Source organism: Gymnoscopelus braueri (assembly GCF_963280865.1).
Source record: "Gymnoscopelus braueri genome assembly, chromosome: 22".
Taxonomy (NCBI): Eukaryota; Metazoa; Chordata; class Actinopteri; order Myctophiformes; family Myctophidae; genus Gymnoscopelus; species Gymnoscopelus braueri.
The window spans coordinates 7,508,727-7,526,954 of NC_137624.1; the positions used below are offsets into that span (position 1 = coordinate 7,508,727).

Consider the following 18,228-nt stretch of genomic DNA (forward strand, 5'->3'; position numbering starts at 1 on the left):
TATAATAGCAGCATTATGCCTATTATGCCTATAATAGCAGCATTATGCCTATCTAAATCCCGAAAATAACAATAGAGTGAATGGCACTTCCGGGTCGTTCTACCTCCCGCATGCGCAGATCGCACACTCTGCTCTGTGATGACGTCGCGCGGAAACCCATCTATAAGGGCTGCCACAAGAGGGCAGTCATAGACTGATAGTAATTCACACTTTTTAAACTTCCAACTTAATCCTGTGGCTTGAATTTTGTGAGGGTTTTGACAATTTATTTTAATTTGACAGGTTATGAAATGACTGGTAGCCTATTCTGTTCTCTCTTTAAGAGATGTGTTGCGTAATATTGTCAATGTATTGTGTCCTGATGGCTCCTTGGCGCAAAATGAATTTCTGCAAGGACAAATAAAGCATCCATCTATCTTAACTACTTAATTGACCAGAGTCCCCCCGGGCAGGGTCTATACTACACTAGGCTGCTATGCATTGTGAGCTTGTAGATTGGCTATTTTTTGCTGAATGTTCGCCCCCAGAATAGGGACGCTAGGGTTCATGTTAATATACAGTCAGGAAACAGGCCCACTATGAGGCTGGTTTCCCATTATTCTAAAGAAGATTTGCTCTGTCCAATGTAAAGGCTGTTCCACATGAACTTTTATGAGAATAATGTAGTCTGCATTTGAGACACGCTGTGAGCTTGTAGATTTGCAATTTTTCAGCGAAGGATTAGAGGGGGGAAAAATGGGGGCCAAATATAGACCTCTGGGGATCCCGGTGAATAAAGTATATAGGGTTTAGGTTGTTAAAATTCAGCAACAAATACTGAACTAAAACTGATATGCTATTGCAACAGCTGCAGTGGTGGATAGTACATTTACTAGTACTGTACTTGAGTAAAATTTTTAGGTAAGTTTGCCCACCCATTATCTATGGTGCTTACTATATGGTGCTTACTATGGTTCTTACCTGTTATGGTGCTTACTATGGTGCTCATTTAGTATCTACTAAGCAGTAGGGTTTCACTTCGGACATACTAAAAAGTAATTTGGCATTCTAAATACCGTAGTATGTTAGTATGTGATTTTGGATGCAGTGCTAGCGGTCTGTCCGAAATCGCATACTAACATACTATTTAGTATGCCAAATTACTTTTTAGTAGGCCCTATAGCCGAAGCGAAACCCTACTGATTAGTATATACTAAATAGTAGGCTGATAATAGCATGTGTACTATGATAGTATGTGGTTTTGGATGCAATACAGCTTGTTTTTGCATGTTTTTTTAGGAGGGCAAGCTAAATCGTCAGGCCCTGTCACACCAAAATATTCCATAAACAAATGAAATAGTTGTAAATCGTTGTCCTCTATATCATATATTATATCAATCACTCATAATACAGTTGTTGGTGGCCATTTTGAACAATGGCTGCCATGGGTACCATATGAAAATTCATGATGCCTTCATATCACATTTAGGGGGGAATGCCTTTGGCTGTACCAAATGAACCAAATTTCACGCTTTTATCACAAAATGCACAATCGTTTTGGTTATCTGCCCCACTATATCAGAATATAGAGCTTTGACTTTTTCACCAAAAATATGACTTACCCTACCTTTAAAAATGGGTGTGTTAGATTAACGTCTTCTCAGAGTGCCACTGGTCAATGCTTGCATTCACACAAATCTACACCCATTATTATTTGTGTTAGCTTCAGCTGCATTGCTTACATAACAGTGTATTAAGGTCAGTCTTATGCAGCCTGATGTTTTTTTTTAATCTGAACTAGAAAACTACAAATCAGCCTTTCTCATTCTTTGAAAAATATCACCTATAATGGCACGCCCAAAATATGAACACCAGGTTGAAACTACGGTTTAATCTAGTTCTGATTAGTCCCATGAAAACACAGTGAACGGAAGAACGTTTTGTGAAGTTTTATTAAGAAAACAAACCATTGTACATGATAAAAACCAAGCACTACTGATGGAATAAATAAGTCAAACCAAACCATAAATCTGTACAAGATCAATCTAAAGTGAAACGACATGGTCCCAAGAAAAAAACAACATACACGTTTTCATATCTCACAGATCGTTTTACACACAATTATGAGCAAACTATAAGCAATCGGCTCGATCAGGTGAGACCCACAACATAAGTGAGATTTATTTTAAACTGAGTGTACATAATAATGCTGTTTGTAACGGTTAATGTCAATACATAGCATTTTAAGTACCAGCGCTGCTGGACTGGGAATGAGGTATATGCTAATCCATCCTCTAAACTGAGACGATTCTTTTTTTTATTTCATTTTCTCTCCATCCATGATGACTGCTTATTTGCTAAAAATCAAAAACCTTTTGATCAAGTAATTCTGTGTCAAAAAATATTCCCATATAGCCCCACTGTATGAAGTCATTGGTTCACAGGAATTTAATTGATTTCATGCCTTAATTACAACTAAATATTCATTTTTGCAACTATATATATTACAGGTTTGAGGTTTTACACTGGATGTCATAGCTCTAAATTCTTCCTCTTAAATTCAAGTAAAATCGCATATTGATGTCAATGAAAAGGCTTTACAAAACCAACAACTTGATGCCACAAGTATGGATTCAGCCAATAAACAGCACCTTGAAGGAGGATTCTAACCAATGCTTGTGGTAAAAGACTGGACCCTCTACAGTGAGCTACAGGAAATGCATGTGTAGTTCAAAGGTATGTAGTGATGCACAGAACATTTTCCAGAAATGACAACCCATCATCCTGGACCAAGCAGGAAACTAGTACCTGCACTAGTCTATCTCAACTTTAGACCTGAACACAACCTATACAAAGAATCCAAGTGTCAACTAAAGCAGAAAAAGATCAGTAACCAAGGTATAGAGTAAACTGCTGAAATTCTCAATTTGACTTCTGGTTGATACTTGGTTGCACAACGTGTCTGGCAACGACGACAAAAATGGCAGATCTACAAGCTCACGGTGCGCTGTGGCCTTGTAGATTAGCTACTTTCCTAAATCAGGCTTAAAAATCGTACACATTTAATTTGTCGGAGACAAATGTTACATGTGGGTAGTGTTTGAACTCAAGTCTCTAATTGTTACAGCCAATATTAAACTGATACGGTTATAGCTGGAAATAAATATCGAATAACTTCAATTAGTGACACTTGTAAGGCAAACAAGACATGGCACCAAAAGAAATGTCAATTAGGAACTATTTGACCTAATAAAAACGTATGTTTACCAGTAATCATTGCAACACAAGGCACACCTTCAGGACCTATTGTACCAAATGCTTGTTTTCACTAATTATGGAACAGTTGGAACTTAACCAGTGCCATTGTCTTCTTCCTCTACCTATGAGAACTAACTAATCAAAAACAACCGAATGAAGAACTTTAAAATGGATAGAGAAAAGAAAAAGACACATCCACTACAGCAGCAAATCTATCTGTGATCGATTGTGATTATACCATAACAGTGCATTGACCCTCCTGAGAAAAAAACCCTAAACATTTCCTAAATTAAATGTATAACATTAGTCTAACAGGAGGCAAATTGGGAAGAGTGAAGTGATGTGGTCTATGACGGGTCGAGGTTTCCTATAGTCCAGTGGTTCTCAAACTTTTTTTATTTAATCAAGGACCCCCATAACTCTGAGAGTGTACAAAACTGTTCCGTTTGTACACTCTCAGAGTTAATGAAATGTAAGGGGGTCTATTTGGAACCCCTTGAGGGTCCCTGGACCCTCTTTGAGAACCACTGGTAAAAGTCACTGATCTAGGACCAAGTTAGCCTCTTTTGTATCCTGAGCTAATTTAACCATTAGGATAAAAAAAACTTTTCAAACGGGTTCTCAGACCAGGGTCTAGGACCAAACCTCACCCTTTTAAATCGCACCGACGTGGACATCGGCGCGAAAAAAAATCCCCAGTGTTAATTATTTTTCTTTCTCTTTTTTTTTGTCACAGATGCAGGTCAGTGTATCTCTTCTGGGCTGGAACTGGGCTGGGTTTAGCAGCACTAACTCCTGGTCCTGGAGGCCGATTTTGCAGCCCGGGTTTCAGAGCTTCTCTTGGCATTTAGTGAAAAGTGTTGGGAGAGCTGTGTGAGAGGAGGAGGAGGAGGAGGGGGTCAATGAATAGAGGTAATATCCATTCTCCCTCTGTGTGCCGAGGAGGAGTGTTAGGGAACGGGGTGGGGTCATCGGGGAGGGTTCAGAGGTTAGAAAGGGGGTTAGAGAGACGTCCGTTCTCCCTTTTGGTATTAACCACTTAAACCCTAAATACTTAGTTGACCGGGGTCCCACAGGGCTCTATACTAGGTCCGCTAGTATTTCCCTCTACACCAAATATCGTCGTTGAAAATAGACGCATGTACAAGCTCACAACCTCGTTGTGAGCTTGTAAATCGGCTATTTTTCCCAGAATGGGGACGCTAGGGTTCATGTGGTTAACAGCAGGTATTGGAAACTACGGAGTAAGGAAGAGAGGGGAGGAGAGCCGGCACGGTGTCCATTGTCCCCAAATGATCTAGGGTCAATGGAGGGAGGTACGGGAGGTTGAAGGAGACAAAATGACCCAGCACAGAGCATTTAATTCTCCTCAAAGTCCTGAGATGAGGACTCCAGTTTGCTTTTCTTGCTGGGTGGGGTCTCTTCCTCCAGATCCTGACAGAGAAAACAGAAACATAAAGATCACAATCGTCACTTTTGTACAAGACATACATGCAAATGTGAGGCTCAAGCCCATTAGATGTCGTAGCATATCGTCGCTGTCGGTGGAAACCTTGTATGTCAAAACGTACTTTTCAGGAAATGGGAAAAAAAGGAACCCGATTGTGTTCTAATGTAGTTATTATTTAGTCACAAACTCTTGTTAATACTTTATCTGTAAAATATATTTTTTAAACCCACAGACACACTTAACCACTTTCAAGACATTTCTAAAGTAGCGTAAATTGTAGATCTACAAGCTCTCAACATATTACATCGTGACGCGATGTGAGCTTGTAGAGCGGCTATTTTTGCTACTTTTGCACAATGCTGTCGTACAATTAAGTAGGGCATTAACTTACAAGAAAAACTAAATAATAAAAAATGTAATATGGATACAAGGTTTCTGCCCGACAGTGACGATGCAAGATAAAAAAGGACTAACTGCCTGCAATTATGCAAATTGCATGAAATCCATCATAGCAGGATTTGGTGGTAAATTTGCCCAATTTGTGGGCTTGGGGGTTAGTTAGGCAAGTGACCTACAAATGTGGATGCCAAGCAGCGAGTTATGATATTGCACTAAACCTGTACACCCTGTTTTTACCTGAGCATAAAGTGGAAATTCCTGAAAAGTAGTTTCAGGGGTTTTCTGGTGACACATAAGAAGTTTCTTTAAAATAAACACCTCTGCATCGCTGTGTGCGTGTGCGTGTGTGTAGGGGGATATCCGTGGTGAGCACCTCTACCATGCATAGCACCATGCCCATTTCCAGGGTGCAGCTGTCTGTCTGTCAGTCAGTCATATCTAGTATACCATGTATTCATGCGTCAAACCCCTGGTACCACAGAATTAACAAGTGGTCTGATGTCATTATAATGTCATTGTAGAGGAATAAAGACACTTTGTTCACAAATTGTGAAACGAGGAGATCTACAATGCGTTGACATATGATATTTGCACTATTTTTGCATGACACCGTTGTATGTATTTGACAACCGACCCCCATCTCAAAATATGTTATTCCAGGGACCCCCAGAAGCAAAGATTTTAGTTAAAATGTTCGCTTTAACAGAATATATATATATTCAAAGATTTGCACACATTTTCACGATTTTTCTACAAGCTCAGACACAGAGTGCCGCGCTACGAGCTTGTAGCCCAAAGTGTAAAATAATGCTTTTTAGCTCAAATAAAAAAAAAGACACAGATGCGTTCCAGGTCTTAATGGGTTAATCGAAAAAGTAATGGATAGTTGCAGCCCTAATGACCAGTGAATGCTTGTCTCACTCTCTGTCCATCTAGGATGGAAGTTTACATAGAACCCAGGGATTTTCTCTTGTGCAAGTTTGACTGGCAAATGCCAATGATGGAATCACCTATGATGTCACAACTTACTCTAAAATGGCGTGTGAGTGTGCGTAGACATGTGGCACTTTATGAATGACAGGAAAGTATCTATTCCACTGAACAAGAATCAGAGCGTAGTAAGGAAGCATGCATGTGTGGCACCGCGCATCAATTCTATGAATTTCGGTGATTTAAAAGGAAATTCTCCACAACCACAGTTTTCACACCTCTCTCTCTCTCTCTCTCTCTCTCTCTCTCTCTCGCTCTCTCAGGGTACAGTATAAGTAGTAGTAAAAGACTTCACTAAACTCATCACACTTCCCTTAGGAACAATTAAAGGCACACACTACAGAGACTAACTGGACTTAAAGCAACCACCAGAGCCTGTGGAATTGAACCTGTGACAGTACAGCGGAGCGTTGGCATGGCATCAGTTGTAATGCGTGTGTTGTGTCTCAGTGTGTGTCTGTCGGTCGGTCTGGGCAGTATGAATAACCAGCAAGGCGGGATGAACAATGCTCTGAAAAAACTCTTTCTGCACTATGTAAGTACTATTACTGCATTGTTACTACTACTATTACTACTACAACTAGTACTGCTATTACTAATATTGTGACTACTACAGTAACAGGACTAGGGTTGGGATCCTAGGGAGGGAACGATTCCCTTTTAACAGAGTAAGGATTTTAATGTGTGGCAGTGTAACTGCTTGGCCAAAACATAATTGTGTGCTTAATGAGTCATAGGCTATGTGAATTTAATTCATAAATCAATCTTTCCCCAGTGACCATTTTCGGCTAGACTTTTCCAATCAATCGCAACAAGAACATAACTTTGACAAACAATAACCACCCAATGATATTTAGGGTGCGTTCGGATATTGCGCACCGGAGCGCACTCGCCTATTAGTTTGTATTGGCCAGTGCGCTCAGTGCTGTATTTCCGAACGCACCCAATATGTGTTGGATTCTAAAGCAAGTTTCAGTTTGAATAGTCCTTACATACTGTACTAAAAATGAATGGAACCCTACAGCTTCCTCAGAAATAGAACAAGTGATCAGCAGTAAAGTCAAATATACAGCGAGTCATAGTTAATGGACTAAACCATGTCAGACCACCAGTATGGTCCTTTAATTTTAACCCTAACAACCTAACTCTTAATGACCTTAACCATCACCACTATATGACTGAACTTAAACCTAACCTTAACTAGCTTCAATCCTAACCTAAAATAACCTCTTGGAAATGAGGCTGTGTAATATGTCCTCACTTAGCGTAATGTTCCTCATCTTACTATCCTTGTGAGGACATTTGATTCTCACAATTAAGATAGCAATACGGGCAGGCGCGCACGCACACACAGAGCTACCAAATTAATTGTATGTTTGTTTTTGTTGACTTTGCAGAAAGCTAACAAACAGGGAATTACTGGATCTCCTGTGTTCTCCATTGACTTCCTACGAGACAGCAACATAGAGGTACACACACGCACACACACACACAATCCACAAACATTCTCCAAAGATGGATGGGTGTATCAGGGATAGTGATTAGAGGATAGGAATGGGCGATATGAAAAAATAAAATCTATTACATTCTATTTTTTTAAGTATTAAGTATAAAACTGGCATTAAGGGATTATAAACCAGGAAGAGACAAACACTTATGTCATATCACTATATCACAATATATCTATTTACTATATGTCTTTCTCTCCCTCAGAATAGTGAAAAAAAAGTCCTAATGGTCGGTTTTTTGGAGGTATATGAGAAGATGATTGGTCAGATGTTGGACCAGAGTCTTGGAGGCCAGGATCAGACCAGGGACTCGCCTGAAGGCTCTGGCCAGGAAGGAGAGGCTGAGATCAGGCAGAACCTGGTCTATGTGCTGGGAGAAGTCAGAGATCTGCTGAAATATAGATACCAGGACTCCAGTCTGTTAAAGAAACAGATGCTGAATCTACAGAATATAAAGGTACACACATGGCACGCACACGCACACACACACGTGACGGTACGCACACGCACACACGCACACTCTAACTGTCTCTCTCTCTCTCTTTCAGACTAACAGTACACTGGTCCAGAAGAAGGCACTATCTGAGTTTCCCTGGCTGTATCAACAGGCCACCACACTGAGCAGAGACGCAGATAACAAGCCTTGAGCTAGAGGACCAAGATTACTAAAACTCTAATTATATTTATTCACAAATACTTCTCATTTACATACAGTATTAATTTAATTATAATATTTCTGTTGGTGTGTACTGTATAGGATGTATTTATTTGTGAATTTAAATTTGTAATATTTATTAAATATATTTATTAATTCTCACAAAAACAAAGTATTTTCTTTTGTGCCAGCAAGCCAGAGTTTTTTGGCCTGCTGGCACATGACATAGCGGCTTAATATCGGTGCAGTTTGTGATATTAGGAGCACACACACACACACACACACACACACACACACACACACACACACACACACACACACACACACACACACACACACACACACACACACACACACACACACACACACACACACACACACACACACACACACACACACACACACACACACACACACACACACACACACACACACACACACACAGTGTGTGTGTGTGTTAGTGAAGAATGACATGCAGATATCATCAGCTCCCTTTGGAGACTTGCCAACTCATGTCTTCCTTTTCTACCAAGTCAAGACCAGGTCCTGTTTTCTCGAGGTGAAACAATGCCCCGGCTCACATAGGTCACCATGTGACAGGCAGGCAGCCTGACAAGGTGGATAATCATGATTTTACCCTTTTTCACGTCACACAGTGTGACATGTGATGAAAGTATAAGAGGGCCAAAACCGTGCAGTCTGCACAGAAAGAATGCTATCACACAATGTTTGCTAGATGCATCTTCTTGAGCACACTTTATACTTATACAGCAACAATAGTTACAGAGGCGTACAGTTTTTAGCAGCTTTTAGCACCCCCATCTGGCCAACAGTGGTCAGTTCTCAGGAAGCTAATGCACATGGATATCTATCATTTTGCCAGGTGGCATGATGCCATCTCATGGCAGAAGAAGGATAATAATAATAAATATAATAAATAATAATGATAAACAGTAGGGTTATAGCTTGCTGAGGGCTGTGCAGATATTAAAAGGGTTAGGGTCCAAGTATAGTTGTAACTCAGGTCCGTTTGACTAAGAATAGAGGGTTTAAGTGGTTAAGAAGCAACAAAGATAAATGTGTGGAGTTTTCCATACCTGAGTGGCTTTGCTCTCTGAAGGAGAGTCCTTCTCCCCTGAGGACTGGCTGTCTCTCTTGGCACTTGGTGCTCTTTCTGAGGTCTCTGAGGCTGCTGGGATGCTCTTACCTGAGGACAACAACATATGGCACACCCACATGAATAACAGCACCACATGCACACTTATTTGTACATTATTTTAGCGCTAAATGAACATGACCTGTAGAAGCAGACCATTTTAAAAGGTGACTTTTATCACTTAAAAATGTGAATTAAAAGAATTGTGTAATACATTTAAAAAAAAGAACTGTGATATTCTTTGTGAAACTGTCAGCTGTAATGTGAAAGTATATACATGACTTGTAGTCAGTGGGCTACATATGCAATAACAATGGTATAGTTCTTTAAATAGTTTATGTGTTGACAGTATACAGTATGTTGTGGTGTTTATACTGTAAACATTGAATATAGGACTGCAGATTGACTCAAACCGCAAATTGAATTGCAATATTGGTCTGAGAAATTGTTAGGTAGTTTTCCCAAATCATTGCTCAAGTGCTATCCTGACACTATAATAACCAAAGTTACAAAACAGTGTATTTGATACTTGATACCTGGCGGTATCTGGCGGTAAAACTCAAAGTCTGAAACACCCACGGAATAACCATATATCAGAACTAACTCTGTGTTAATAAACATTTATAAGAGATCAGTCCTGTCTAACTGAAGTAATACACAGAGCAAATCAGGTATCTTATCAGAAATATCTAACGACTGAGACAACAGGATGAAAGATGAAAGGATGGCAGTTACAGCCCCTAGGGGGCAACAGCATCACAGCTGCAGCCTCGTCTTCCCCTTGTGTGCTTGTAACTGCAAAGAACAAGTCGTCTCTTTCTCCCTCAGTGTGTTGTTGATAGGTCTGAAGTAATACAGCAGCATTTTGATAGAATAAGAAAATAAATAATAATTAAGCTCCTCACGTAATTTCCCAGCTCCTCACGTTATTTCCCAGGTACAATAACACCTGTAGCTAGATGTCTTACACGTAAGCAAAGTACAACTCAAAGAGATAGTGGTTAGGCCTCTACTGGGACTGGGAAAAATTGATACGAGACTAGATACATTCTGGGATTTGGGATATTGTGATATGAGATAAGTGTTGTCTCTTCCTGGTTTTAATCCCTTAATGCCCGTTTGATACTTTCAAAAATAGCTAAACGAGCCAAAGAAAAAAAAATGGGAAAAGATTATCACCAATAAACAATTATATTCGATTTTTTTTCCATATCGGATTGTGTGTGTGTGTGTGTGCGTGTGTGCGTGTGTGTCTGACCCCTCTTGCTGTCAGGACTCTGGTCGTTCTTGGCTTCAGTGTTGTCACGGTGAGAGACGGCGGCGGGCTCGGGGGTGGGGCTGGTGCTACAGCTATTTTCTTGCTTCACCGGGGACGAGTCAGCGATGGAACTCTGATTGCTGCATTCGTCTAGAATGGACACAGGACAGGTGCACCATATTAGTCACTGATCACCAAATAAGAGTGATTCTCAAACATTTTCATGTAAAGGACGAGTACCCCCCCCCCCGCCAAATTGATGTACTTGGTTGTGGAAACCCATCTGAAAAGATTTCGTGCCAGTACATACTGTACAAGCTGGATTAAGCAATGTGTATATTATGTAGATATCTTTGTTTTGCCTATCCTCGACATGTTTCTCTGTTTTTTTTTTCTTTCTCTCCTTGCTTTCCCTGCCGTCCGCCCTCTTACTTTTATTTTTCTCTTCCTGAAAACAACAAAAACGATCCTTGCACAAACATTTATTTCACCCACTTCTTTACACCTGTAAACCTGTGGTGTGACAATAAAGATGATTCTGACCCCCCATAAGAGAAGATTTGTGTAAATTCTTTCAAAATTATTCCACATTTTTCAAAAGGTTTAACTATAACTTGATCGTTCAATTCTCTCAGTTACAGTCCCGTAAGGTTCTATTTGGTTCCTTAATTATTTAGCTGGCGTCACCCTGGAACCCCATCAAGGACCCTAGTTGAGAACCAGTGCTTCTAGATCAAGTTCTAGTGTGATTACACTCACCGTGCATGTCCATCATCCCAGGAGAAGAGCTATTCTCTGGAGTGGTCACCTCAGAGCCATACTTCTCATCCTTACCCTTCTTCTTATTCTTGTTCTTCTAAAAACAAATACGGAATAATAATAATTAAGTTATGCATGTGTGGATAATGAGTAAGTAAAAATGTAACTTTTGAGCGCAAAAGGTTATGAGGATAAAATTAAATAGCAATGTAAGTAGCAATTACGAGGGCCAAGCACCGAACAGAGATATGCGGAAATTCAGATATAGGCTAACCTTTGGAGGGAAGTTCAATAAACATGAATAGACACTATTCTAAATGGTGTCAACTCAAAAAGTGGACATTATAGTTTGTAGTTATTCAACACAATAAAAGACATCTTATGTTCTAAGTCTCAGTTTGTGTAGATGTAGTACATGTGTTCCTCTTAATGTGCACATAAAAAACATTTGAATCATGTGCATCTCGGGATCCACATGGGAACGGAATGGCTCCAATGTGGATCCTGTGATGTCAGTCATCTATGACTTATCTATGACATACGACTCCAAATGTGGGCAAGGTTTGATCTCGATCAAATCTTTGTTGATTTTTACTTTTGACTAAATTATTACATTTTAATATTTTCTTTTAAGTATAAAATAATATCTGGCCTACAGGCAGGGTGCACACGAACTTTGGCGCCGAGCCGTCAAGTGGTTTGCAAGGTTAGCTCCACACACACAGACAGACAAGACCATCTTAGACAGCTACTGTAGACTGCTACAGAGCCACACCATAAAAGAGAAAGGAACCATAGCAGGTTTGGCAAAAAAAAAAGAAGATATTATCCCTAATAAATGTCAATGTTAAATTGAAATAATTAACTAAATACCCCATGTCCCAAAGTGTATTTCTCCAACATTTAGAATGGCAGAAATTGATAATGGTGAATAATATGGGTTAAATTGTTAAAGCCAAAGCACTTCTATTGAGAATGAATGTAACTGTGCTACTTGTGCCATTTAGCATGGAGTGCAGAATGCTTTGGACTATATGAACACCATACCAGACTTGTTGTGGCAATCATGGGATCGCACATCGGGTTGTGTAGGCATCGTTCAACATACAGTATGCATATCACGTCCAGATAACTGATCATTAATTTAGCTGTCTGAAAGCCTTTTCAGTTGCACAGGGAAGCCATACTGTCGTTAGACAATGTGTCGTCTTTTAATATTCACATAACTGTGAAGTGATATTATACATTTAGAATTGCTGAAATCTTCAGTTTGGTTAACAGTCGCCAAAGTTACTGAAGTTGATGCCTATGAGTAAAGATCCTATAGCACTGATTACCCAGTTATTATTCCTTGACCATCTTTAGAGCATTTACAGCAGGTAGGTAGAATATACTTTGGCCAAGGCAGCCTATGGCCAGTTGGCCACCCAATTCTTTGGAAATTAATTGTTTAATTTGTGACAATTACGACTATTTCTTAATGTAAAGCGTCCTCGGGTCTCTTGAAAGGCGCTATATAAATGTAAGCTATTATTATTATTGTTAACCACTTGAACCCACAGCATGTGTTGACGAAGAAAAGAAAACAGTCCAAGACAAGTACGTTTCACTAAGACTAGAGGGTTTAAGTGGATAAAAAGGCCATTGGGTGCTCTGATTGATGAATGCCCTCCCAGATCCTTACCCTGACCAACACCAAACCTATGCCTAAAACTAAACTAAACAAAACCTTATATCTAAACTCAAACCATACTATTGCCCAAACACAACCATATGAACCTTATTATATACCTAATCTTAACCATCTCTAACCTAATGTCTAAAGACAACAATATTAACTGTACACGAGCAAATATTGTGTGATTCAAAGAACCTAATCCAGTACAGCAGATTTTTTTTTTGCGACCATAAAAACACTTAAGTAATAGCCTAATAATAATTTTAAATAACAATGCTTCAGTGCCACTCTAATATCAGTGATTCGGGCCTTATGTGCCTTCCAAATGTTTATGACAACAGTGGGAACTGGGCGAAAATGCTTTTACTTGGTATAAGAGGAGACATAGTAATAATACAATTATGAATGCAGCCAGAACAAGAGCACATGACACATTCATCTTTTCATATATTCATCAGCACAACGGTTCAGCTAAACTTGAGCCTTGCTTCAGCATTCTCAAACTTCACTTCTTCGTAAAGCGCTTTGTCCCTTTTCAGCATGTATAGTCTAGACACCATCTCATGTGGCAAATATATGTACATATTGCATATATGCGACAAAACATGAGTGTTTGTTGTATGGTAAGGAAGGGTTTAACTCACATCATCGGATTTGGGTTCTGTCACTGGGACCCACTTGTAGATCCGAAGAGATGTATCTCCGACTGTCACCCATTTCTTCTCCCTATTTAGCAAGACACAAAAGTGAAATGAGACTCTGTATAATATAAAGACATTACCGTGGACACGAAACATCTTTAAATGAAGCTGTTGTAATTTAATCAAAGCTAAACAAAACCATGTTGCCCTGGCAAGTAGCAGCAGACAACACATAAATATACCTTGCAAGCAATTAAAAAAGAGAAATCAAGTAGCCAAATGCATACACTGCCTTTAACTAACAAACATTATTAGATGCCAGTTAGCTTGTAAGTTAACTTTTTATCTATACCAAGTTATTACAGAAATACAAACCAAAATATCTTGTAGCAACATTATTATATTAATTTGGATCTAGGAATACATTACTGTCTGAATTACCAAATTATTATTCATGCTTGCACAATTATCAAATTATTATTCATGCCTTGCACTGCCTTTAACTTACAAACATGATTAGATGCCAGTTAGCTTGTTATTACAGAAATACAAACCAAAAAAAATCTAAGTTGTAGAAAATGTATATTCATTTGGAGCTAAGCCCTCTATTAACGAACACAACACATCCAAAAGCAAGTAGATTTTTTGTATTACAAGTCTTATTACAACTCGGGGGGGGGGGGGGTCATTTTATGTCAATAGATCTTTATACTGAGTCACTAGGTGTTTTCACCATGATACTACCGGTAGCCTACTTCACCATGTTACCGTCAGTAGCCTACTTCACCATGTTACCACCAGTACAGAACTGAGATACAAGAAATCACTAATCCTATACATGTGCAGACTTAAATTATAATGGATTTTAGATTTGTGTCTTAGCCTAGGTTATTAGATTTTTAGATAGGCAATTGCATTTTTTGGTTTTATATTGTAATCAGCAAAATGATCCAGTGTTTTAATGGCAAGTGTCTTTTTAAACATCTGTGATCATGCTGAAAGCTGAATAAACAGAAGCCTATGGCAAAATAAAAGTAGCCTACTTCACCATGTTCCCATCAGTAGCCTTACTTCCCTTCTCTCCCAACCCCCACCGTGCAGACAGCAGGCAGCATTCATTCTCTCTGGCCGCCCTTCAGTGCGACTCAAAGCGCTTCATTTAAAACTCCACACTCACTAAACAAAATAATGGTTCCCAAACTTTTTAGCTCGAGACCCAAAAGAGGAGTTTTCTGTCTCCCCGGGACCCAAACTAGTGAAAATAGCCGATCTACAAGCGCACAACGTGTCGCGATGAGACACGTTGTGAGCTTGTGGATCTGCTATTTTCACTACTTCTTAAAAGTTGTATTATTATTATTATTATTTTGAAAAAGATATATATATTTTTTATTTGTGTATTTAATTTCTGAAAATGTGTACATTTCTGGTGATTTTTTTTTCATATTTTGAAATAATAATCAAAAACAAAATGTAGGAAACAAAAAACAAAGGCATGTTTACTCGTGACCCATACAAATTGGTCCGCGACCCACGAATGGGTCCCGACCCGGTGTTTGGGAAACGGTGCACTAAAACTACTCCTGACTCAAGAAGAGCGGCCGTCGTCATAATATTGTCTCCCGGGGCGACGACATGGACGGTTTTTAGTGTCGTCCCGAGCGTCGCCTCGCCTCCCCCGGTGTCGCAGGGAGCACAAACAAGGCGAGGGAGAAAGGAATATGGCTTCATGTGACTGCAACGACATGGCTTCTTCTTTCTCTGTTGGGTTCAACCCTCCTCCTCCCTTGTGGTGGAGGGAGGAGGGAGGAGGGAGGAGGGGGAGAAAGAAATTCGATAAAAAAAATCCAATCGCTATCGAATAAGTCAATCGAATAAAAGTCGCGCAAGTGCGCCCCGGTCGGTGCACCTGAAGAAGTTGCATCTACCCAAAAAAAAGCGCCGTTGAAAATGTCTTTATGGGTTCTTCTCTCGTTCCCTCTCTCTCCTCCCCCAACAAGCCTTTTCTCGTGTGTTAGGTAACGAACGAAGGCTGTGGGGCTTTTTTTTAATTTCCTTTCTTTTCCTTTTTCTTACCATTTTCGTACTTTCTCGATGGCGGCCATAACCCGCTTGATGTCATCTTTCGCCCTGCTCCGGGTCTCCGCTCGGACCGACCTGCCCGACATTGCAGCGGGTGCTTGGTGGTGGTGGTTAGAGATATTTTTTTAAAGGCTCAGCGACGCGGCCGGCAGTTTCAGTTCTCACCAGACAGACACAATGCAAACACACGGGGGCCCGCGTTGCCAGATGTCGCGAGAGAAATAAGGAGCCAAGTCTAGGAAAACAAGCCCAAAAGAAGCGACTACTAGCCACATCAGCATCGGATATTTGAAAATAGTAGATTTACGAGCTTGTAGATCTGCTATTTTCAACAACAACAAAAAATATTGAAAAAAGTGAAACATTTTGAATATTTTTTGAACATTTTAACAACACCAATCTGGTACAGCCCGTACAGGGGTCACAAAATACTTTTAGATGGGGGTCCGTGGACAAATACATATTCATTTGGGGGGTCCTTCACATGAAAATGTTTGAAAACCACTGGTTTAAATAACATTACACTGAGCAAGCCCAAAATAAGCAACGTCTCAACTACCAATATTTACAAGCCACTTAACAGAAAAACAAGCCCAAAGTCGCTTATAATGAAAAGACATGGCAACACTGCACGATGGCCCCCAACGCGCGTGCGCCGACTTTTGCGCTTCGTCCGTACGACGGTAGGCTTCTGTGGGTCGAATTCGCTTTGCAACGAACTTTGCGGATCCGGTCTGCTGCTGGGGGGCGGATACGGAAACGGTACATGCCGTGTATGGGGAATTGTACCGGATACAGTAGGCGGGCTCCGCTCTAGACCAGCTCGAGCTGGTTAATTCGGAATGGAAACATCCAGGCTTTCCACGGGTGCTACTGAACGCCTGGTGACGAGAGGTTTACGTACGGTGGTGTCGCGTGCCCGGGGGGAAATAAAGCAGATTCACAAGCTCCCCATGGGTCGCATCCGCGACGCGTGGTGAGCTTGTAGATCTGCTATTCCTTTCCAACACCGACGTACGAGTGTAAAACCCGGAGCTACTAAAAGGGCCCTGCAGCTGTACTAGTGGCAGAGACAGACGTCCTGTTTCTCCCTGCTGTGTGTGTGATCACAGAACAAAGGCTGCTTGCCTGCAAAGGCTCCTATTATGTGTGTGACCACTAGTGTAGTCATCCAACAAGTAAAACTTTTGATTCTTTGTGGTATTATTCGAGGCTGTAATCGTTGTTTGTTATTTATTAATTATTAGCTCTGTGCTTATTATAGGCACTACAACCCAGATTCTTCGGAGTGTGGGAACAGTTGAAGGCTACTAAAATAGGGATAGGCCACTCTAGTAGGCTACTAACAATGGAGCTCAAGAGAGGGACAAAAGCTTGAGAATAGTTAATCCAAAGAATTACATAATCATGTCAATAGTTAATATAATGCAAAATTATTGGCATCAGTAAAAAATAGGCAAAAGAAACACAAATGAGTGAGAGAGAGAGTTTGGTTTGGTTTACACACACAGACAGGGCTTGAATATGATATGTTTGCAAACAAAATCTACAGGGTATCCAAGTTGAAATACTAGTGTATATAGTTTCAGGGAAGGGGGATTTGTTTACAAAATACATCATAATTTTCATTCAGAGACCAAAACTTTGAATAGTAGCCAAATATGTTTGTCAGTAAAATTCACAGATTAGTCTCATTCATATCTCATTTCCCAAAACCCTTTTCAGATTTAGTAAAGCATTTTGTAGTATTTTGGAAGTTTGGACATGAAGTAACAGGTTTGTCAGAAAAATTATTATAGAACAATATGTATGTGCATGTACTGCAGGTCAACAGCACAAATGACTGAACTTGAGATTTGAAAGAAACTACCTGACCTGGCCGAGACCTGTGCTCCGAGGAGCACTTTTTCTAATTTTAGTTCAGTTAGTTTGTCAACTGGACTTGATATGAAATGTGGCAGATTTGTCTTGTGCCTTGACCTTGGACTTCAGCAACAGCCCTGGTTGTATGTAATACATCTTGACTTTTGCTATGTTCAATGCGTCTCCCTTCTTAGAAACTAAGTATTGAAAAGTTTCATAATTAAAAATTTTACTCAATTAAACAGGCAGTATGACAAGGATGCAGTAAAGTTAACATGGACATTTAAAATGTATGTACATTTTACTGTGAAATACATTTGACACACAGTGAGTCGTGGTATGGAAAAAACTGTTCTGGTCTGATTATCATTCAACCTGTGGCTTCACTAGAGTTTGTAGTATGTAGAGGCTATATATAACCTGTGGCAGCTCAGCAGTGATGGAAGAAGTCTTTTTACTTAGGTAAAAGTAGCAATACAGTGAATACTCGGGCACAAGTACCCGTCCTGCATTCCAAATTATACTTGAGTAAAATTACAAAAGTATTGGCAT

At 40.0% G+C, this 18,228-nt stretch overlaps 1 protein-coding gene across 1 annotated transcript; it reads right to left on the reverse strand.

Annotated features, from left to right (window-relative positions):
• Nucleotides 1–1,913: 1,913 nt before the first annotated feature.
• Nucleotides 1,914–15,971, reverse strand: bcl7a (BAF chromatin remodeling complex subunit BCL7A). Its single transcript, XM_080418732.1, has 6 exons — nt 15,808–15,971; nt 13,735–13,816; nt 11,413–11,509; nt 10,654–10,803; nt 9,337–9,446; nt 1,914–4,671 (listed from the first exon to the last, which is right to left on the reverse strand). The coding sequence occupies exons 1-6, from the start codon at nt 15,897–15,899 to the stop codon at nt 4,597–4,599; spliced, it is 606 nt and encodes a 201-aa protein (XP_080274858.1). The 5' UTR covers nt 15,900–15,971; the 3' UTR covers nt 1,914–4,596.
• Nucleotides 15,972–18,228: the final 2,257 nt, after the last annotated feature.